Source organism: Drosophila elegans, unplaced genomic scaffold, assembly GCF_018152505.1.
Source record: "Drosophila elegans isolate 14027-0461.03 unplaced genomic scaffold, ASM1815250v1 contig_271, whole genome shotgun sequence".
Lineage (NCBI taxonomy): Eukaryota > Metazoa > Arthropoda > Insecta > Diptera > Drosophilidae > Drosophila > Drosophila elegans.
Window position 1 is genome coordinate 118,508 of NW_024545647.1, and position 23,522 is coordinate 142,029.

Sequence of the window (23,522 nt, forward strand, 5' to 3'; positions counted from 1 at the left end):
GTAGATGCTGCTGTTATCGTTATCGTTGCTGCTGCTGTAGACGTTGCTGGTTGTAGATGCTGCTGATTGTAGATGCTGACGTTATTGTTACTGATGCTGTATCCGTTGCTGCTTGTAGATGCTGCTGCTGTAGTTGCGCTGCTGTATATGCTGTTGCTTTAGCGAGCCCACCAATTAATTTATATATGGGTTAATTGGGTTTTTGATTTGTTGTTGTATTTGTTAGTGTATATGATTATTATAATTTTTGTCGTAGCGCACTTTAAATGTTCACTTATCACAAAAACCGAACAGGGTGCGTCATCTAGAGCTTCGGTATGAAAATATTGAATAACTTTGAAAAAAAAAAAACAAAAATTCATGAAAATGTTTTATGTTTATTTAGATTGATGCTTTATAATTCATATGAGTTTGCTTGAACACAATATCGACTAAGTCACTACCTTTGTTCTTGATGGTAAAAGGTGTCCTTTTTCGAGCATTTTCTATGACTTTCTCGAGCATATCGGCCGATCAATCATTGAGTTCTGTCATGGTCTTGGGCTTGCTTATGTATGTATACTTTGCTTTTAAGAAAGCCCCACAAAAAGAAATCCGGCGGGGTCAAATCCGGCGAACGTGGCGGCCAGTCGATATCGCCTCTGTACTTTCGTCGATACGTACGCTTCGTTTTCGCTATTGAACGCCCATCGATAAACAAAGTCACCACTTCGATACGTTTTTTTGGTTTTATTGGTGGTTCTATCGCTTCACAAACGTCAAAGCTATTCAGTGTTTCTATACCGAAGCTCGAGATGGCCCAGCCTGTACTGGCTGATGTCCATGGCCTTAAGCACGGCTTACCACGATTTAAAAAAAAAAAATTGGATTCTATAGCAACCTTCAACTTCAAGACTAAATAAGGTGCTTTAAATTAAAAAAAAAAAGATGCTTTTGTATCTTTTTGCTTAAATTGTTATACTCTGTTCTTTACCACGGTTGGGGTTTCCCCGATTTTTTATATTGCTATCTTAGCTGCAGTACATACAGAATTTAAGGAGCTAGTTTTTAACTCTGAGTCTTTTACCACTGGTGGGGGAAAACTGCAGAGTGCCTCAAAGGACCAAACATGAAAAGAACGCCCAAATAATGTCAAGTCTTTAAACTGTTTTTATTTTATAAAATTTCTTAGCAAGTAACATTGCTGTGATTTTTATTCTATTCTTATCTATGGCCTGCAGAGACTGCATCTGTTTGCCCTGAGCGGGATATCTACATTTTGACCTCCGCACAAGTCCTTTGTGCAGTGTGGGAAACAATTTAAGTGATACTATTTGGAGGCTCAAGTGGCCTACTTATAGATTACAAGTGCTAAAAACTGTTCTTTTGCATGGTTTAGGTAACAGATTGTAAATTATGGCTCGATTGACAAAGTGCCATGTGCAGAGCTCATAAAATCTTATAATCGGTATTATTATCTTTTTTATTATATCCCACGGAGTGGCTAGTTTATCCCAACTTGGGGAAAACATTCTTAAGTGCGATAAGGGAGATCAGTACTACCCTGATATCACTTATAATGAAAGACATTCTGTGACCGCTCGCAGGAGGTCATTTTACATGTTATGTATATACAAATGTTGTTTGACTCAAGTGGCTGCTATGTTCAGCTCATATACTTATATTTATACGTGTTCATGTTTGAACAGAGTTAACGCTTTCGTATTTCTCTATAATAATATTCGGTTTTCCTTTTTGTCCCATTTGTTCTTAAAAAAATCAGCTGAACAAATTTCAAAATATATGTTCACCCAGAAAACAATCGGGTTTCTGTGTAGCGCCATCTTCCAAACTGCATTGACAACGCAGCAAGCAAAGAGAGAACAGCACCGCTACAGTGACCCTATCTTATGCCGAGCACTGGCAGAGCACGGCACGAACAGATTGACTGTTACGCCGTGAAAATTACAAACTAATGGAAAAAATAACTAAATTTTATATCAATATTTTGTGGAAAAGTCAAACACAGTAAACTAATTCATATTTTTGAAACCACTGTTTAAGAAAATATTTTCCAAGAAAAAAATTTATATTTTAACATAGAAGACTTTTTATACCCTTGCAGAGGGTATTATAATTTCAGTCAGAAGTTTGCAACGCAGTGAAGGAGACGTTTCCGACCCTATAAAGTATATATATTCTTGATCAGCATCACTAGTAGAGTCGATCTAGCCATGTCCGTCTGTCCGTCCGTCTGTCCGTCTGTCCGTCCGTTTATATGCAAACTAGTCTCTCAGTTTTAAAGCTATCTGCATGAAACTTTCCCAAAAGTTGTCTTTCTATTGCAGGTAGTATATAAGTCGGAACGAGCCGGATCGGACGACTATAGCATATAGCTCCCATAGGAACAATCGGAAAAATAAATGAAAAAAAATAAAAAACAAGAAAGAAAGCAAACTTCGGCAAGCCGAAGTTCATATACCCTTGCAGCTATCGCAAGAATTAAATATTTTTGAAAACATTCAAATTATGATTTACTTGCGTATATGTTTAAAAACATTGAAGCTATGACGATTTGCAGCATAATTATTTGATTGTTCTTTTATATATTCTTATTATTTGTATGGGAGCTATATGATATAGTCGTCTGATTTTGATGAAATTTAAACCATAATTCTGAAATATTTAACCATTGCTATATGTCGAAGAACTAAACAAAAAATTAAAAAACAGCAAAGTTATAATTTTTTTTCAATCATTTTTCCGATTGTTCCTATGGGAGCTATATGCTATAGTCGTCCGATCCGGCTCGTTCCGACTTATATACTACCTGCAATAGAAAGACAACTTTTGGGAAAGTTTCATGCAGATAGCTTTAAAACTGAGAGACTAGTTTGCATATAAACGGACGGACAGACGGACGGACAGACGGACATGGCTAGATCGACTCTACTAGTGATGCTGATCAAGAATATATATACTTTATAGGGTCGGAAACGTCTCCTTCACTGCGTTGCAAACTTCTGACTGAAATTATAATACCCTCTGCAAGGGTATAATTATAACTATGCTGTTTTTTAATTTTTTGTTTAGTTCTTCGACATATAGCAATGGTTAAATAATTCAGAATTATGGTTTAAATTTCATCAAAATCGGACGACTATAGCATATAGCTCCCATAGGAACAATCGGAAAAATAATTGAAAAAAAATTATAACTTTGCTGTTTTTTAATTTTTTGTTTTGTTCTTCGACATAAAGCAATGGTTAAATATTTCAGAATTATGGTTAAAATTTCATCAAAATCGGACGACTATAGCATATAGCTCCCATAGGAACAATCGGAAAAATAATTGAAAAAATTTTTAACTTTGCTGTTTTTTAATTTTTTTTTTAGTTCTTCGACATATAGGAATGGTTAAATATTTCAGAATTATGGTTTAAATTTCATCAAAATCGGACGACTATATCATATAGCTCCCATACAAATAATAAAAATATATATAAGAACAATCAAATAATTAAGCTGCAAATCGTCATAGCTTCAATGTTTTTAAACATATACGCAAGTAAATCATAATTTGAATGTTTTCAAAAATATTTAATTCTTGCGATAGCTGCAAGGGTATATGAACTTCGGCTTGCCGAAGTTTGCTTTCTTTCTTGTTATAATTTGCCGAAATTAAACTTATCACAGACGGAAAATAACTGAGTTATATCACTAACCATACAACATATAGACTGGTCATTTCATACGACGCATTTGGACACAAAAAAACGGACCGCGGAAGGTCCACCGTTCTCACAGCAGCAGGTCCATGCACTTCGTGTGCGTTCGGGTTTTTACTTTCTCATTCTTATTCTCATTTTTATGCTCGCGCACTCATTGCACGAGTTCAGTCGTTCAGTCGCAGAGAGGCGCTTTTTGAAGAAGACTTCCCTGCGCTTGAATTCGTCTTTGTATGTATGCGTGATCATGCATTCTCATACACGGGAGCATGTGTGCGTTTATTTCATTTCGGCGCATCAAGAATATTTTGTCTTTTGCCACTTTTCAAACTTGGTACCCTAAGAATATGGGCGTATTTACTATTGGGTTATGATATAAATATTAATATCATATGTTATAATATATTTTTTTAATATTTCAGCATACATTTTATTTTTGTTTACAAATTCAAATCAGTGGTAGCAGTAAAATGTTTTACATATATATATGTATTCGAATTTATAGAAATCAGTCCACTGAGATGGGAACAGGGCATATCGCAGTCGTGTCACTTCAAACACCGACTGCTCTTCAGTGGTTGAGAAAACTTCAAACTAAATCAATTCTTGTCGATGTTTTGCGAGCGGTTGGTGCCTGCATACCCTACCGACGATTGCTTTTAAGGGGAGCGGGCTTTTAGGACACTTGTTTTAAATGTTATGTTTAGTGATCTTTGGTTGATTTATTTTTTAATGATTCGTAGTGTTATTTTAATTGTCTTTAAACAATTCGTTAAAATTCAAGATATTGGTACAATTAAAATCTAAAATTATAATCATTAAAATAAATTATTATCATTAAAAAAATGTGGATTTTTATATTTGTTCCATTTACATTTTCAAAAATATAAAAAGTATTGTATTATTTATTACTTGTTTAAAGACAATTAAAATAACACTGCGAATCATTAAAAAATAATTCAACCAAAGATCACTAAACATAACATTTAAAACAAGTGTCCTAAAAGCCCGCTCCCCTTAAAAGCAATCGTCGGTAGGGTATGCAGGCACCAACCGCTCGCAAAACATCGACAAGAATTGATTTAGTTTGAAGTTTTCTCAACCACTGAAGAGCAGTCGGTGTTTCAAGTGTCACGACTGCGATATGCCCTGTTCCCATCTCAGTGGACTGATTTCTATAAATTCGAATACATACATATATGTAAAACATTTTACTGCTACCACTGATTTGAATTTGTAAACAAAAATAAAATGTATGCTGAAATATTAAAAAAATATATTATAACATATGATATTAATATTTATATCATAACCCAATAGTAAATACGCCCATATTCTTAGGGTACCAAGTTTGAAAAGTGGCAAAAGACAAAATATTCTTGATGCGCCGAAATGAAATAAACGCACACATGCTCCCGTGTATGAGAATGCATGATCACGCATACATACAAAGACGAATTCAAGCGCAGGGCAGCCTTCTTCAAAAAGCGCCTCTCTGCGACTGAACGACTGAACTCGTGCAATGAGTGCGCGAGCATAAAAATGAGAATAAGAATGAGAGAGTATAAAACCCGATCGCACACGAAGTGCATGGACCTGCTGCTGTGAGAACGGTGGACCTTCCGCGGTCCGTTTTTTTGTGTCCAAATGCGTCGTATGAAATGACCAGTCTATGTGTTGTATGGTTAGTGGTTATATTCACGCCTCTCACAGCCAAACAAAAAAGGGCATTCACTTGAACAAAAAAAAAACGATAATCGAAAAAATGTTGCTCGCGAAATTTTAAAAGTCAGTACTTTTTGAACACACTTCGTATATTATAACGAAAAGGGACTAACGGTCATTCGAGACAGCTTAACTGTATATAGAAGGTCTGTGGCGGTCAAACTATTAGTGTCAGTGTGTTAGTGGTTCAGTTTTTATTTGTCTTCATAAAAATATGGAATCCTATCCGAAAACGAGTAAAAATCTGCGAGTGAGCGTAGTAGCCACGGAAGCGCAAATTCCAAGCCAATCATTTTTTGGTTGTTACATCGAATCATGGAGAAGCTAATACGATCCGCAGTCAGCAGAAATTGACATCTGCGACTACGAACGACATTATAGTTTCATTGTTACCGCATAATTGAGTTTGTGTGTGTTTTTGTCAATTTCGGAGTTAGCGATTTGCAATTTGTGTAAGCAAAGAATAACGTTCGCCGAAAAAAGTCATCGAGATATAGGATTTAAAATTATTTTGTCGTCTCGCTTCGGTAAACGAGAAATCCAATCCGGGCCGTTGATTCACACCTGCTATGAATTGTGTTCGTCATGAGGCTTTTGGGTGTGGTCTAATAGATTTGTCTGAAGGCATAGTCTTAGCAAAATCGACGTATGACAAAATCGCGTAACATGTGTATATAAACGATATTTGAAAATGCGTGCGGGTGATGGATCGTGGAAGAAACGTGGATTCACTTCTCTGTATGGTGTAACTACACTTATTGGCTACTACAGTGGCAAAGTGATGGATCTCGATGTTTAAAGCGGACAAGAAAAATACCTTGAACGACGACGAGTATGATGAATGGTATGAAACTCATAAAGTTGTTCTTCGAATCACGCAGGCTCCGCCGGAAAGATGAAAGTTGATTCGATCAACGAATGGTTCTCAAGATCCATCGTGAAATTTGGAGTAATGTAAAGCAACTATATTTGCGACGACCACTCCAAAACATTTCTTGGCATCGTGAAGAATAATCCATACGGCGACAAGTATGCAGTGATCAAAAACAAGTTCGTGGGACACGTACAAACGCGCATGGGTACTCGTCTCCAAAAGAAGAGAAAAGAACAAAAACTCGGTGGAAAAAAGCGGCTCACAGAGACTGTAATAAAAAAACTAACAATGTATTACGGTCTCGCGATTCGAAGAAATTGAAACTCTGTAGAAGGTATGAGAAGTGCAATAATGGCAACATTATAAATTGCCTCGACAATATAGAAAAACATTTTCGTCCTATATATGAAGAATTATCAAAGGACGATTTATTAAAAACGGTGCTTGGGTGGACACACGCAGAATGCAAACGAGTCATTCTGACGCCCAAACAACTTCATTCAGGGGTTAAAATAGTTGAGACTGCTTTCATCGCTGGTGGGATGTTTAATAAAGGCTACAATCTAGTATTAAAGATTATGAATTTATTAGACTTAAAAATTGCGCTCCAGTGCAAACATTTTTGCGATAAACTGGACGGGCATCGCATCACGCGTCACAACAGGCGCTTCATTGGTACCCAAAGAGGTCAGAACAGCCCGACAAATGGAGCAATTGTCCGGAAACAAATTTTTTGAAGCGCCCGAAGGACAGTTATATGGAGCAGGAATCGGTGATTAGCTTAATAAAAGGGTAATTCAAGAAATTTACAATTTTTTGTCAACGAAAACTTTTAAACACAATTTCACGGATTTCCATGTTTAAGATTTTTTCAAATTGGTGGGAAAGATAGAAAAAAAAGTTAGCATAGGACGAAACGAATGAAAATGCATTGTATTTGGAATTAAATTCTCTTCTAGGTGAACCTAAAATACCTTAAGAAAGTAAATTAAAGTAATTTTTTTTTTCACTTTTTGTTGAATTTTCTTGGTTCACCTAGGAATTACACTATTGAATAGATGAATATTGCGACCTGTATCTTGCTCGCCACACAGAAATTGCTCGCTCGAGGCGCCTCCTTAAATTTCTTCAAACATGAAGAATATCTAATGTATAATAATGAAAAAAATTGAGAAAACTCTTCAAATATATAAGAATAAATCCTAAAAGTTTAATTTCAATCAAACATTTCTTTCCTTTCCAAAAAAAATCCTTGAAAATATAGATTTTTTGAAGCCTCTATAGCAGGCTCCCCGCTTAACTGACGGCAGAAAAACCGAAATTAAATGGTAAGACTATCGCTACAGACGGTCAAGGAACGAAAGTTAAACAACTCGCAGGTTCAGTACCTTCATTCAGAAGTGAAGGAACTGTAGAATTATCCCTGAGGTGTGGATCCGCCATCGTCCTATTGTGACTTATATTAGGACTGACCACAGAATTTATTCAAAGGCGTCGACCAACAGAAGACATAGCTGCTTCCACAAAAGCACATTAGAAAACATTTCCTTCTGGATCTAAACTCTTTTATGTTGCGACCGAGGACAGTCGCGTTTAAGGAGGGAATTAACTATTCCCAGAACGCTGATACGCAAGTACAACTCATAATATTAGCGCAGAAATCATTAGAAAAACAATCAGAAGCATGTGCCCGAAAGTATTGAAATACCCTGAATACATAACAACCAAACCGAAGCCGTGCTCAGCGATCTTGAAGTTTTTCTGCTAACGATCGTCGGGAACCTAAAAAACACGATTTTAATCGGTGAATAAACCACATCAGCAAGTACATCCACCAACTATGATAATTGAAAAATTGCATCAGCCAATTATAATAAAGAATGGTACACTGCAACAGAGTAGTTGTTATTTTAAATCGTTTATCTTTATCTTTAACAAAGCTCTATATAATAAAGTTTATTTTTGTAATACAAAATTCCGAACTAAATGTTAACTTATATAAGTTAACACACACAGTTCACATAAAGAGAAACTGCCGAATTGCAGGCCGTATCCGGTGGCCCACATGCCCAACAATACAACCGCTGACAACTGCCCGGACCCGGCCAGAACACTTGCGCAACTAGTTAGCGTTTGCGGCTGGTTATCAAGTGCTGACTCGGCACCTTGGCGACTGCGCTGCGGCCAAACGAAGACCTCAAGCTGCAGGCGGATCAAACTAATAAGTTAGTCTTCATTCGTATTCCACAGTCTTAGCTGTGCCAATATAAATTGTTACCAAACTTACTATATGTAAAATAGCCATTGCCTGTGCGCAAAAATTTAAAAATATAGAGGTGCAACCAAAGTGCAACCAGCTAAATAAAAGTGAAATCAATAAAGTGCATCAAATATTTGCAAAGAAAAAGGCAAAATTTGGAAATAAAGGTGAAGCAATAAATTTGAAAAATAAAATAAAATCAAAGTACAACCAGCAGCGAAATCAATAAAGTGCATCCAAAATTCTGTAAAAACAGCAGCAAAAAATTAGAAACAAAGTGCAGCAAAATAAAAGTATCCAACCAAAGATCACTAAACATAACATTTAAAACAAGTGCCCTAAAAGCCCGCTCCCCTTAAAAGCAATCGTCGGTAGGGTATGCAGGCACCAACCGCTCGCAAAACATCGAGCTTAAAAAAAAATTGTGGTGGTTAATAAGTTAAGGAGAAATAAATGCAAAAGAAATGAAGTCGATACTACAGCCGAACATATAAAATTTCATTCAAAGGGTATTTTATGGTATGTGTGGTATTTCTAAAATTTTTGTAATATAACTAAAAAAAATATATATTTTCTTTTACAAAACCCAGATACCCGTGTTTACTTATTGGGTTTTATTTTAAATAGGCCCTTTTGTGTTCGTTTAAAATTACGTATTTAATCCAAGTTAAATTAAAAGGGGTTTTTGATTTAATTAGAGCTTGATTTTATGAATTGTTTGTGCGAAATGTGTTTCGGTGTTTTCTCCTGTATATGTATATCGCCTAAATTGTTCAGTTCAACTGCGAGGCCCTGTACTACTATTCGCCCGGTTTATGGCATGTGTACATCAAAAAGAAAAGTAAAGTAAGCTCCCTAATGTTCCGTTTATCGCCTTCTCATTGATGAATCAACGGAAAATATGCATCACCTGTATATGATCTGCGTTTGCTACGTTTGTCGATTGAGAAATTGTAATGCATTTCGGAACTGCAAAGGTGATACAAATTAAGATGTACATACATATGTACATATATGTATACATATGTGCATATATGCAAACGTTTAAGTACATATATGCAAACGTTTAAGTACATATATCAGTAAATTTAGTTAAAACGATATAAATTGACGATTAAATTATCTCGGCGATATAATTAGTTTTTGATATATATAATTAGCCAGAATTTACCTTTTTTCTTCTTGCTTGGACCTTTGGTATTAACAAGAGTAGTAACTTGAAGTACAAGAGGTTCTAGAGTTTTTTCAACTGACATTGTACGAATCTCCAAATTTTTTGGGTCCCATTTTAAAGCTATTTGTCCGAAATCGGTTAACGTTCCCATTTTTAGGGGTATAATTATAAAATTCACTTATTTCCCAAAAAATGCTTTGCGTATCACTTAGTGTATATTGACGACGCCTTTTTCGATAACTGATACTTATGGGAGGTTTGGAAGAACGAGCGGTGAGCAATTAGATTATACCATATTTCCACAGAAGCACATACATTAGTCATATATTTTAGTATTTTTATATAGCCTAATAACGTATTTCCACCATCCGTTGAAGGGATGGTCCATTAGGTTTTGCATCTCAAAAACTTCCCAGTTGGTCCGCCGTTCATATTTGACGGACTTTAACGGACTTTGACGGACTAATTTATGCGATAGTTAGACGATGTTTCTGCGATGCAACCCTCTTTCCACGCAGTCCATCCCTACAAAATCCGTTGTGATTTTTGAAAACAGTGAAACTCCGGTTTCTACAGAGCACATTCACCTTCCGATTTCAGCTGATCTTAACAGCTGTAGCTCATCAAAACATAAACAAAGATGGTTGACCTGTTGAGATTGCTTACGTTTTAACGAGCCGCAGCTGTTTAGATCAGCTAAAATCGGAAGATGGAAGGTGGATGTGCTCTGTGGAAATCTTAGTTTCACATATGTTGAAAATTCCAACCGTTTCCAACGGATAGACCACTTATTCGGCAACGGAATCAGGTTATAATGATGTTTAACATAGTAAACGTGGTATATTTTGATCACTAAAATAAGGTCCTTTTAAATTAATATTTACATTATTTTTGGGGGAATAATAAGAAAACTGTGAAAAAGTAAATAGCCTGACTCCATTTCCGCATTAGTGGACTTTTTAAATGTGCCTGATTTCATTGGCGCATAAGCTCTTAGCTAATGCTTCTCCAAAATGTTAGTGACACGATCAGCTGATCTGGGTTTGTTTACTTTGAATTTTGGCAAATCCAAAAGAAATTTATTAAAATTAATGAATATGAGTGAGCTTACTCAAATCTTTAATGCTCAACAAGAAATCCATAATGCGACCGAGGCATTTGCCAACGTGGACGTCAAGGAAGATAAGCTGATGGTGTTGTTTAACGGGTTTGCAAAGGAGACCACCACAGTTTCTAAAAAGGACAAGGATCCCCGTATGTGTGGGAGTTATTTCCTGTCAGAGATCCAGCAGTAATGCATTGTGGTACTGCGAGTAGAATTTGCAGCGTGCGCTCTAGTTTTCAGTCATTTTTATACAAAATAGATTTTATATTCGAAAGAAATCAAAAAGTACGATAACCTTGTATATAGAAAACAGCTGTTGTAGTGATGGCACGAATAAAACATCTTTAAAGATCGGTGTTTTCAGGTATTTTTTCTAAAAACGTTCGGGGCAAATGATCTATTATCGCATTTATTTTAAATGCGGCATTAGGCCTTATGGGATTTCCTGTGTAAAAAAATGCGTATTAGATTAAATGCGTTTTAATGCGCCAATGGAATCAGGTTTTAAGACCCCAATTCACTGTCACCATAGTTTCCCCAAAACTAATACTGTTATGTGTATTGGCTTACATACGAATCTTCATTGACGGTAGACGGTAAACGATGGCCGGAGCCTTATGTGAATTAGAGTTTCACTTTTTCACCACCTTCTCATCGTACCCCCAAGAATACTGTAACGTCATTTCGCTACCGGAGCTTTACTTTTTACCGCGTTCTCATTGATCCTCCAAAAAATACTGTAACTTAAAAAGGCTATAATAATGGTCTGAGACTACACTAAAAATACTCGGTGAAACAGCTTGGGATATGAATTTTATTTGCACCATCATTGATGATAGATGGTAGTCAACGTACGGTGTTCCTACCTTAAGCTGTTTTCCGAAAATTTTTAATATATTTTGAGCCCATCACCTACTTAACTGTCCTTCAAAATTGAAATGCCGGTCATTGGAACAGGTTAATAAGATTTTAACACATAACGAAAAATTGAGTTAAATGCTAATGTTATTTTGCATACATATATATTGCGAGTCGCATTGACCAATTATTTTAACACCGTAAAATGGTGTAGGAACGAGAATGGTTTTAGCGATTAGCAGCTTTATAATTTTGTATCGGAAAGTTTACATAGCACGCCATATGTTCGTCCGGTAAATGTTCTTAAGTGCTTGCTATAAGAAAATGTGTTACTAAATGCAATACCCAAATTTGCTGCGTGTTCTACGTATTTGATAGGTGTAGAGTTGAAGTAACAACAGTTCTTTTGACGATGACAATACATTTAGATTTTGCCTATTCCTAAGCTATTCAATTCCTTCCATTTATATTTCATGGAGGGATTGTTGTTAAATAGCTCAAAGAAGTTGGGTCGACTAAAATCGAATTAAAGAAATTTGAAAAACGGAATCGTTTGCCCATTTTTTGCCCACTTTTGTCCACCAATTAGTTTTTTTGCCCACCTCCAGTTTTGAAAATATGGGAAGTTCGAAAATTTTCGATTTTCGAAAACATAAAAGTTGACTTTTATAAATTTGTTTTTTAATCGCAAGAGAATCGTTTGCCCACGTTTGCCCACCTTTTAGAATTTTGAAAAAGTAAAAAACTTTAGAAAATATAGAACCTTTAAATTTTCATAATTTTTTACCCAATAAAAAATCATTTTCCGAAGGCAAAAAACAATTTTTTCTTAAAATTTTAGAATCAAAAAATAATTTTAAATGTAGGGCAAACGAATTTATTTTAGATTCTGAAATTTTAAGAGGTGGGCAAACATGTGCAGTTTCTGTACCCTTGCAGAGGATATTATAATTTTAGTCAGATGTTTGCAACGCAGTGAAGGAGACGTTTCCGACCCTATAAAGTATATATACTCTTGATCAGTATCACTAGGCGAGTCGATCTAGCCATGTCCGTCTGTCCGTCCGTTTCTACGCAAACTAGTCTCTCAGTTTTTAAACTATCTGCTTGAAACTTTTTTAAAAGTTGTCTTTCTATTGCAGGTAGTATATAAGTCGGAACGAGCCGGATCGGACGAATATAGCATATAGCTCCCATAGGAACAATCGGAAAAATAAATGAAAAAAAATTATACCCTTGCTGTGTTTAGTTCTTCAACATTTAGAAATGGTTAAATATTTCAGAATTACGTTTTAAATTTCATCAAAATCGGACGACTATAGCATATAGCGCCCATAGGAACAATCGTAAAAATAAATGAAAAAAAATTATAACTTTGCTGTTTTTAAATTTACTGTTTAGTTCTTCGACATATATGTAGCAATGGTTAAATATTTCAGAATTATGGTTTAAATTTCATCAAAATCGGACGACAATATCATATAGCTCCCATGGAAACAATAAATGTTTTTTTTAATGTAACTTTTCTTTTTTGTAATTTTTTTTTTAGTTCTTATTTTCTTATTATTAATTTGACATAGGATATCTTAAATAACGTACAAGCCATTGGACAGAAGAAACTCTAGAGCTGCTTCTAGGCACTCACCTCCCCTTTAACCCCCAAGAAGCAACAACTTAAGTAATTTAGACCCTCTCGACGAGAAAGAAATCCTAGAATTATCAAGCCCAGAGCGCATAAAATGGGCTATAAGTACGTAATTTTATTACTTGATCTTGAAGATGGAACAATCACGAACCTAACACTCATTATGTCAAAATCAAACTTTTACTAGCAACTATACAAATAAACCTATCCTTATAACTATTTGAGGTTGAAGAATTATTTATTTATAGTGAATTGAGCTATCGATGACCAAAATCGGCTTAGCAGAATTGGAGATAAAATATTACTGTCATGAAAACAGGTGAGAAACGTTATTAAAATCGTACTGTACAAAAAACTTGGAGTGTCATTCTTTTAATCAGGCAGGCCCTTCACTGGAAAATTATGATTTGATTTCTGGAGGATTTCATTGATTAAAATTTGTTAACAATTGTAACACACTACCATTCAGTTAGTTGTATTTTAATAGCCGGAGTTCATTGGCGCATCAAAACGCATTCAGCCTAATGCGGATTTATTTGCACAGGGAAACCCATAAAATTTAGCGTTATTATTTAAAATAAATGGAATTAAAAATCATTCGCACCTAACGTTTTTTAAAAAAATTCTGTGGTACTGCGACCACAATGCATTACTGCTGGATTAGCTAAATGCCTATGCGCCATTGGAATCAGGAATTAAAAAGTCCACTAATGAGGCATAATGATAGTTTGGAAATACAGCTATGAAAAGCGATGAAAACGATTTTTTTTAAGTTACAACAATTTAAACATATAAAAACGTCAAGAAATTTTCACCGAAATTAACATTTTTTTTTAAATGTCTGTCTAAAATAAAATTTTTAATATTTTTTTCCGGATGGTGGACGGTGGATGGATCACTATGGAAAAGGGCTATTAAAAAGCGGAAAATAATGGTACTAGCGACACACTATTAAAATTAAAAATAATATTCATTTGGACTTTATGTGGCATTTTCAGTCGAACTTGCCTGCTGTGATACCAAAACATAGATATATATCGATGGCACTATCGATAAAGTTCGGTGCCGACACCTACAACTGATGTTTCCACAAATCTAGCTATTTAAACTTAGCCGGGCTAAGTTAGCCCGGTTCGCTTTTTTAAACTAAAATAAAGTGGTAAATAATTCTAAAAAGACTTTATTAAATAGAACCACCGGGGACCCTATATAGAGGGCCCCGGGAGTTTTGAGTGCGTGCGGAACATACTTACCTGGTAGTCCTAACCTCGTCGAGCAACCTAGTCGTCTCGCCTGCCACAACCTGGTCGTCGTGCAACAACAAACTTACCGACGAACTCGCAGAAACAAACAAATCGCAACAACAGTCCCTGGGTGTGTCCGTCCCGGAAACGAATGCCCGCGCCGGGTGGGTCCGGCGGCCACCGAGACTCTGCTGACGCACCACTTCGGGTCACCTGACGCTATACTTCAGAAGCACTTCCGGCCCTCGACGCACTGCCTCCGGCTGCTTTCGACCACTGACGTCCTACCTCTGCGCCGCGTCCCAGTGATCCCTCGCAGATGTTCTTTAGCATTTTCTGAAATTGAAGAATGCATTATAACTCATCATCGGTATCACTGTACAGAATTAGAATAAGTACCCGGAATCAGACCCGTACATCCCCTTTTTGCCGCATGTCCCAGTAAATTTGATTTGGGTCGCAAGATTTAACCAGAAGTGGGAATTGTCTAATTTTACTTACCCATGTGCACGTCCTTTCTTTTTCCGTGGAGCCCTCCAAGGTTAGGTAACCCGGGTGACTTTGCAGCCGAAGTTGGTGAGTCTGGCCAATCATTTTGCTAATCATACCTGAAGTTGAACACATGCCAAAACCTCTTTTGGAAATAAACGATCTGTTCTATTCAATTTATTGTGATGTATTTGTTTTTCTGGTGTTGATCCTTGGGCTTTTGGTTCTCGTCTGAGGTTGTATTTTCATTTCGGTTTAAACTTAAAGGTGTGATCGTGACCCGTGAGATACACGTGCTGCGCGATCACCGCGACTTGAATACCAAGTTAAAGACGGATACGAAGCACAAAAGGATTCAATAGACAGCCGATGTCCTTAACTGGCGACTGTCAACATAGTTGACAGCCTGACCAGTTGACGAGCGGAAGGAATTGATGAGAGGCTAGCGCAGAAAAGTGATCTGTTCCATCTCCCCATAATAAGCTGAAAATAAAAGAATGAAAGGAATTAAATTTTAGGAAGAAGCTGCCTTTTTTATTTACACATATCTTCAATTAATTATTTGCCTATTTATGTTTATATATATGATTTATATATGATTTACTTGTTATAAATTTGTATATTCATATCAGTACATATTTAATTAGTTTTGATCCTAATTGCTTTTTACATTTATCTATCTCATTATTTTGGTTACATATTTATCCTATTACTAGCAAACCCGTCGAACTCCGTTTCGCCACCAGATGTCTTCGTTTTGTGTAACATATCGTTTACTGATTAAAAGATGTAGAACATTTTTTTTCATTTTATATTTGAAAATGGAAAATTTTATTCCATTTCACAACATTAATGAATGATGAATGATATCCCTGTGACTGTTTCAGCAACTAACGGTCGCGGATATCGGCTTGTGCACTTTCAATCAGCTAGGCAAGACGATAATGGATTTAATGCAACGCATCCCATGCACCATCTGCGTCGTCACAATGTGGTGCAGATGGGGATCAGTGACTGGATCAGGAATTTCAGGTCATATGATGTCAGTCACTTCATTTGAATGCAATTTGTTCAGCAACCAAAATAAAATATGAGCATGCTTCTACGCTTCTGCCATTTCACCGAGTACATACAGTGGCGAGCACATGTGGAAACATGTTTGTCACTTCTGACTTCAAACTGCTGTAAAAATTGTAAAAAATCGTATTTCTTATTATTGTCTTCAATGTATAAAAAGAACTCATGCTTAAATTATATGTATGTTTATTATATATCTTTTTTATTTTTTAAAAAAGTCAATGTATCTACTTTTGCTCGTTTTATTATTATCAAGCCTCCTTCTCCATGCTTCATGGTTTCCTTGACTTGGTGTTTTTTTAATTTTTTATGTGGCCGGTGCCAGTAATACTCCTTACCATCGGACTGAAAACGGTTTATTTTGGTCTCGTCTGATCTTTACAGAATTTCAGACGTGCCGCCACTTTTGTCGGAGAGAGCTGGTTTCTTCTGCTTTACCGAAGATGTCAAACCGATTCTGTGAAAAGCTCTACAGGCCTTCCACTCACTTACTGGCTTGTTTATGAAAAACAAAGACTATCATAGTATTTTGGAGGCCAATCTTCCAAATTTTATTGAAAAATGTGCCTGAAGAAGTAACATTTCACCAAGATGGAGACCCCAATCACACGGCTAAAATCGTGAAAAATTGGCTAAGTAATATAAGTTTTAGGCTACATGGACTTAAAAAAAAAAAAAATATAAGCAACATATTATTTAAAGATGAGTCCCATTTATATATTGAAGATATTAATAAGAAATATTGGAAAAACAAGAAAGGAAGCAAATTTCGGCAAGCCGAAGTTCATATACCCTTGCAGCTATTGCTAGAATTAATTTTTTGAAAACATTAAAATTATGATTTACTTGCATATATGTTTAAAAACATTGAAGCTATGATGATTTTCAGCTCAGTTATTAGATAGTTATTTTATATATTTTTATTGTTTCTATGGGAGCTATATGATATAGTCGTTCGATTTTGATGAAACTTAAACCGTAATTCTGAAATATTTAACTATTACTATATGTCGAAGAACTAATAAAAAAATTTATAAAACAGCAAAGTTATAATTTTTTTTGTATTTCTTTTCCGATTGTTCCTATGGGAGCTATATGATATAGCCGTCCGATTTTGATGAAATTTAAAACGTAATTCTGAAATATTTAACCATTACTATATGTCCAAGAACTAATAGAAAAATTAAAAAACAGCAAAGTTATAATTTTTTTTGTATTTTTTTTCCCGATTATTCCTATGGAAGCTATATGATATAGTCGTCCAATTTTGATGAAATTTAAACCGTAATTCAGAAATATTTAACCATTACTATATGTCGAAGCACTAAAAAAAAAATTAAAAAAAACAGCAAAGTTATAATTTTTTTTTTTATTTTTTCGATTGTTCCTATGGGAGCTATATGCTATAGTCGTCCGATCCGGCTCGTTTCGACTTATATACTACCTGCAATAGAAAGACAGCTTTTGGGAAAGTTTCATGCAGATAGCTTTAAAACTGAGAGAAAAGTTTGCGTAGAAACGGACGGACAGACGGACGGACAGACGGACATGGCTAGATCGACTCGCCTAGTGATGCTGATCAAGAATATATATACTTTATAGGGTCGGAGATGTCTCCTTCACTGCGTTGCAAACTTCTGACTGAAATTATAATACCCTCTGCAAGGGTATAAAAATTAAATTAATGAATCAATCAATACAATTTTTATAGCAGTTTGAAGTGTGTCACCAAAATTCCGATACTTAGTAAGTAGTTTTGAGTTGAGTTTTTGCTAAAATACTCCGGCGATTATGTAAAGGCGATCTTGCTGTTTTTGCCCCGGTTCCCACTCACGTTCAATTTCCGTTCACTTTGGATTACATGTGCGGAGTTCCATAATTCCGCACGTACGTCATAGCGTCTTGAGCGTATACGTGCATGTAGCGAGGGCTTCCGATGTAAGGTGATGGGAGAATCGTCAGACGTCCAATATTCTGAACATCACTATCTGAATGAATAGCATCAAGCAAGTGTATATAGTTCCCCGCTCGTAGCTTTGAATCGGACGAACGCTAAACGTTCGGTCTCGACTTTGAAATACATTTCGACAGCGAATTGCTGTAATAGCCGGCACTCTAGAATGACATTCGCCTCATGTGTACGAATCATCATAAGATACGCGCTTAGATATTTATTCGTTGATACGTCTGAAAATGCAAAATTAAATGAATTTCTAATGGAAACCAATACTAGCAATAATTGTGTGTATGTGAGTATTGTACCTGTAATTGGATCGACCATCTTCAACGTGATGTCGTATCCGTCTTGCTCTTCTCAATAAATATTTGGATATTGTAACGCATCGTACAAACGATGTGTCTCGGTTACACGATGCACGATAGTGCTTTTTCGCTGCACGACAATGTCTCGCGATTTAGTTGGATCGTCAACAATAATTGCAGCAACATCATTAACGGTGGGTGCATTGAATCTTCGCAGATGTTCACCTGTTGGGGTACAATCCGTTCTTATGACAAATTTGTGCGTATCTGATGGCATTCGTTCCAAAAATAATATGTCAAATATTAACCACAGCATTATTATCGTGAAAACATGCTTGCAACTGTTCAATAATGCGTCTCTTTAACTGTTGTGTTTTCTGTTTACCATCGACGAAATGAAATAAAATTGCAGAAATTGATGCGGTTCATCTAATGGTCCTTATATCTTTAATTGCAAACAATCATATGTTGAAAAATACGGTGTAACTTCTGATGTAGTTGTTGTGTGTTGTATCTTTTACCTAGCAAGGCGGGATGAAGCCGTCTTCTCGAATGATATTAGCTCCAAAGGAAGCCATGCAAAAGTAGTTATTGGGTTTAAGGATGTGTTGAAGAAAATGGCTGGAATCGAGATCACTTCCACCCAACAATGGTTTGAGTGGCTGTGGTGGTGTAAGTAATGGATCCAGTTTGAATTTTCCACTTGCGAAACACAATCCAGCCGTTTCTCTTTTGAACTTTAACGCATTGCAATACTGGCATATAGTCGTCATTGGTCCAATATCTAAATTTTCATCATCACTGTAGTTCGCAGTGGGATCTTACTAGAATGTCAAGCGATTGTATGATGTCAATATTCTTCGTGTCCTCACGCGTTGTCCCAATTGGGCATTTTCTCTTATTATATTTTGTCTTTATTCGCTTAAATTCTGTGAATACTCTTGTTGCTGGCTTGCGTGTCATGTGCGGCGGCGAATGTTCGCACGTCCTCCTCTAGGCATTTTGGCCCATGGACAGAGTGGTGAATTTAACCTGAAATGCACGATTCACATAAATTACACAGTTCAACTTACTGTTTAAATTGAATAAAAATTTGCACAATGCACGTGCGTGATTGATTTTATGGTTTTTAATTAAAATGTTAGGAAACGAATAACTTATTTAAACATTTTTTTACAATTTCACAGGGAATTCCAGTAATGCCAGTATAGTCCTTACCATCGGACTGAAAACGGTTTATTTTGGTCTCGTCTGATCTTTACAGAATTTCAGACGTGCCGCCACTTTTGTCGGAGAGAGCTGGTTTCTTCTGCTTTACCGAAGATGTCAGACCGATTCTGTGAAAAGCTCTACAGGCCTTCCACTCACTTACTGGCTTGTTTATGAAAAACAAAGACTATCTTAGTATTTTGGAGGCCAATCTTCCAAATTTTATTGAAAAATGTGCCTGAAGAAATAACATTTCAACAAGATGGAGACCCCAATCACACGGCTAAAATCGTGAAAAATTGGCTAAGTAATATAAGTTTTAGGCTAAATGGACTTAAAAAAAAAAAATATAAGCAACATATTATTTAAACATGAGTCCCATTTATATATTGAAGATATTAATAAGAAATATTGGAAAAACAAGAAAGGAAGCAAATTTCGGCAAGCCGAAGTTCATATACCCTTGCAGCTATTGCTAGAATTAATTTTTTGAAAACATTAAAAATATGATTTACTTGCATATATGTTTAAAAACATTGAAGCTATGATGATTTTCAGCTCAGTTATTAGATAGTTATTTTATATATTTTTATTATTTCTATGGGAGCTATATGATATAGTCGTTCGATTTTGATGAAACTTAAACCGTAATTCTGAAATATTTAACTATTACTATATGTCGAAGAACTAATAAAAAAATTTATAAAACAGCAAAGTTATAATTTTTTTTTTTTTATTTATTTTTTCGATTGTTCCTATGGGAGCTATATGCTATAGTCGTCCGATCCGGCTCGTTCCGACTTATATACTACCTGCAATAGAAAGACAGCTTTTTGGGAAAGTTTCATGCAGATAGCTTTAAAACTGAGAGACAAGTTTGCGTAGAAACGGACGGACAGACGGACATGGCTAGATCCACTCGCCTAGTGATGCTGATCAAGAATATATATACTTTATAGGGTCGGAGATGTCTCCTTCACTGCGTTGCAAACTTGTGACTAAAATTATAATACCCTCTGAAAGGGTATAAAAATTAAATTAATAAATCAATCAATACAATTTTTACAGCAGTTTGAAGTCAGAAGTGATAAACATTTATCTACATGTGCTCGTTGCTTTTTAACATCGTGTGTCACCAAAAACCCGATACTTAGTAAGTAGTTTTGAGTTGAGTTTTTGCTAAAATACTCCGGCGATTATGTAAAGGCGATCTTGCTGTTTTTGCCCCGGTTCCCACTCACGTTCAATTTCCGTCCACTTTGGATTACATGTGCGGAGTTCCATAATTCCGCACGTACGTCATAGCGTCTTGAGCGTATACGTGCATGTAGCGAGGGCTTCCGATGTAAGGTGATGGGAGAATCGTCAGACGTCCAATATTCTGAACATCACTATCTGAATGAATAGCATCAAGCAAGTGTATATAGTTCCCCGCTCGTAGCTTTGAATCGGACGAACGCTAAACGTTCGGTCTCGACTTTGAAATACATTTCGACAGCGAATTGCTGTAATAGCCGGCACTCTAGAATGACATTCGCCTCATGTCTACGAATCATCATAAGATACGCGCTTAGATATTTATTCGTTGATACGCCTGAAAATGCAAAATTAAATGAATTTCTAATGGAAACCAATACTAGCAATAATTGTGTGTATGTGAGTATTGTACCTGTAATTGGATCGACCATCTTCAACGTGATGTCGTATCCGTCTTGCTCTTCTCAATAAATATTTGGATATTGTAACGCATCGTACAAACGATGTGTCTCGGTTACACGATGCACGATAATGCTTTTTCGCTGCACGACAATGTCTCGCGATTTAGTTGGATCGTCAACAATAATTGCAGCAACATCATTAACGGTGGGTGCATTGAATCTTCGCAGATGTTCACCTGTTGGGGTACAATCCGTTCTTATGACAAATTTGTGCGTATCTGATGGCATTTGTTCCAAAAATAATATGTCAAATATTAACCACAGCATTATTATCGTGAAAACATGCTTGCAACTGTTCAATAATGCGTCTCTTTAACTGTTGTGTTTTCTGTTTACCATCGACGAAATGAAATAAAATTGCAGAAATTGATGCGGTTCATCTAATGGTCCTTGTATCTTTAATTGCAAACAATCATATGTTGAAAAATACGGTGTAACTTCTGATGTAGTTGTTGTGTGTTGTATCTTTTACCTAGCAAGGCGGGATGAAGCCGTCTTCTCGAATGATATTAGCTCCAAAGGAAGCCATGCAAAAGTAGTTATTGGGTTTAAGGATGTGTTGAAGAAAATGGCTGGAATCGAGATCACTTCCACCCAACAATGGTTTGAGTGGCTGTGGTGGTGTAAGTAATGGATCCAGTTTGAATTTTCCACTTGCGAAACACAATCCAGCCGTTTCTCTTTTGAACTTTAACGCATTGCAATACTGGCATATAGTCGTCATTGGTCTAATATCTAAATTTTCATCATCACTGTACTTCGCAGTGGGATCTTACTAGAATGTCAAGCGATTGTATGATGTCAATGTTCTTCGTGTCCTCACGCGTTGTCCCAATTGGGCATTTTCTCTTATTATATTTTGTCTTTATTCGCTTAAATTCTGTGAATACTCTTGTTGCTGGCTTGCGTGTCATGTGCGGCGGCGAATGTTCGCACGTCCTCCTCTAGGCATTTTGGCCCATGGACAGAGTGGTGAATTTAACCTGAAATGCACGATTCACATAAATTACACAGTTCAACTTACTGTTTAAATTGAATAAAAATTTGCACAATGCACGTGCGTGATTGATTTTATGGTTTTTAATTAAAATGTTAGGAAACGAATAACTTATTTAAACATTTTTTTACAATTTCACAGGGAATTCCAGTAATGCCAGTAATAGTCCTTACCATCGGACTGAAAATGGTTTATTTTGGTCTCGTCTGATCTTTACAGAATTTCAGACGTGCCGCCACTTTTGTCGGAGAGAGCTGGTTTCTTCTGCTTTACCGAAGATGTCAGACCGATTCTGTGAAAAGCTCTACAGGCCTTCCACTCACTTACTGGCTTGTTTATGAAAAACAAAGACTATCTTAGTATTTTGGAGGCCAATCTTCCAAATTTTATTGAAAAATGTGCCTGAAGAAATAACATTTCAACAAGATGGAGACCCCAATCACACGGCTAAAATCGTGAAAAATTGGCTAAGTAATATAAGTTTTAGGCTAAATGGACTTAAAAAAAAAAAATATAAGCAACATATTATTTAAACATGAGTCCCATTTATATATTGAAGATATTAATAAGAAATATTGGAAAAACAAGAAAGGAAGCAAATTTCGGCAAGCCGAAGTTCATATACCCTTGCAGCTATTGCTAGAATTAATTTTTTGAAAACATTAAAAATATGATTTACTTGCATATATGTTTAAAAACATTGAAGCTATGATGATTTTCAGCTCAGTTATTAGATAGTTATTTTATATATTTTTATTATTTCTATGGGAGCTGTATGATATAGTCGTTCGATTTTGATGAAACTTAAACCGTAATTCTGAAATATTTAACTATTACTATATGTCGAAGAACTAATAAAAAAATTTATAAAACAGCAAAGTTAAAATTTTTTTTTTTTATTTATTTTTTCGATTGTTCCTATGGGAGCTATATGCTATAGTCGTCCGATCCGGCTCGTTCCGACTTATATACTACCTGCAATAGAAAGACAGCTTTTTGGGAAAGTTTCATGCAGATAGCTTTAAAACTGAGAGACAAGTTTGCGTAGAAACGGACGGACAGACGGACGGACAGACGGACATGGCTAGATCGACTCGCCTAGTGATGCTGATCAAGAATATATATACTTTATAGGGTCGGAGATGTCTCCTTCACTGCGTTGCAAACTTGTGACTAAA

General features: G+C 36.0%; 1 protein-coding gene across 1 annotated transcript in view; it reads right to left on the minus strand.

The window, feature by feature from the left end:
- The window catches only part of LOC108146894 (catenin alpha), a 121,198-nt gene extending 111,212 nt beyond the window's left edge, over positions 1-9,986 (minus strand). The window contains exon 1 of the mRNA XM_041708559.1: positions 9,738-9,986. Coding sequence (XP_041564493.1) covers positions 9,738-9,891 — 154 coding nt within the window. The 5' untranslated portion in view covers positions 9,892-9,986. The remainder of the gene's footprint in view (positions 1-9,737) is intronic.
- Between the last annotated feature and the right edge of the window lie 13,536 nt (positions 9,987-23,522).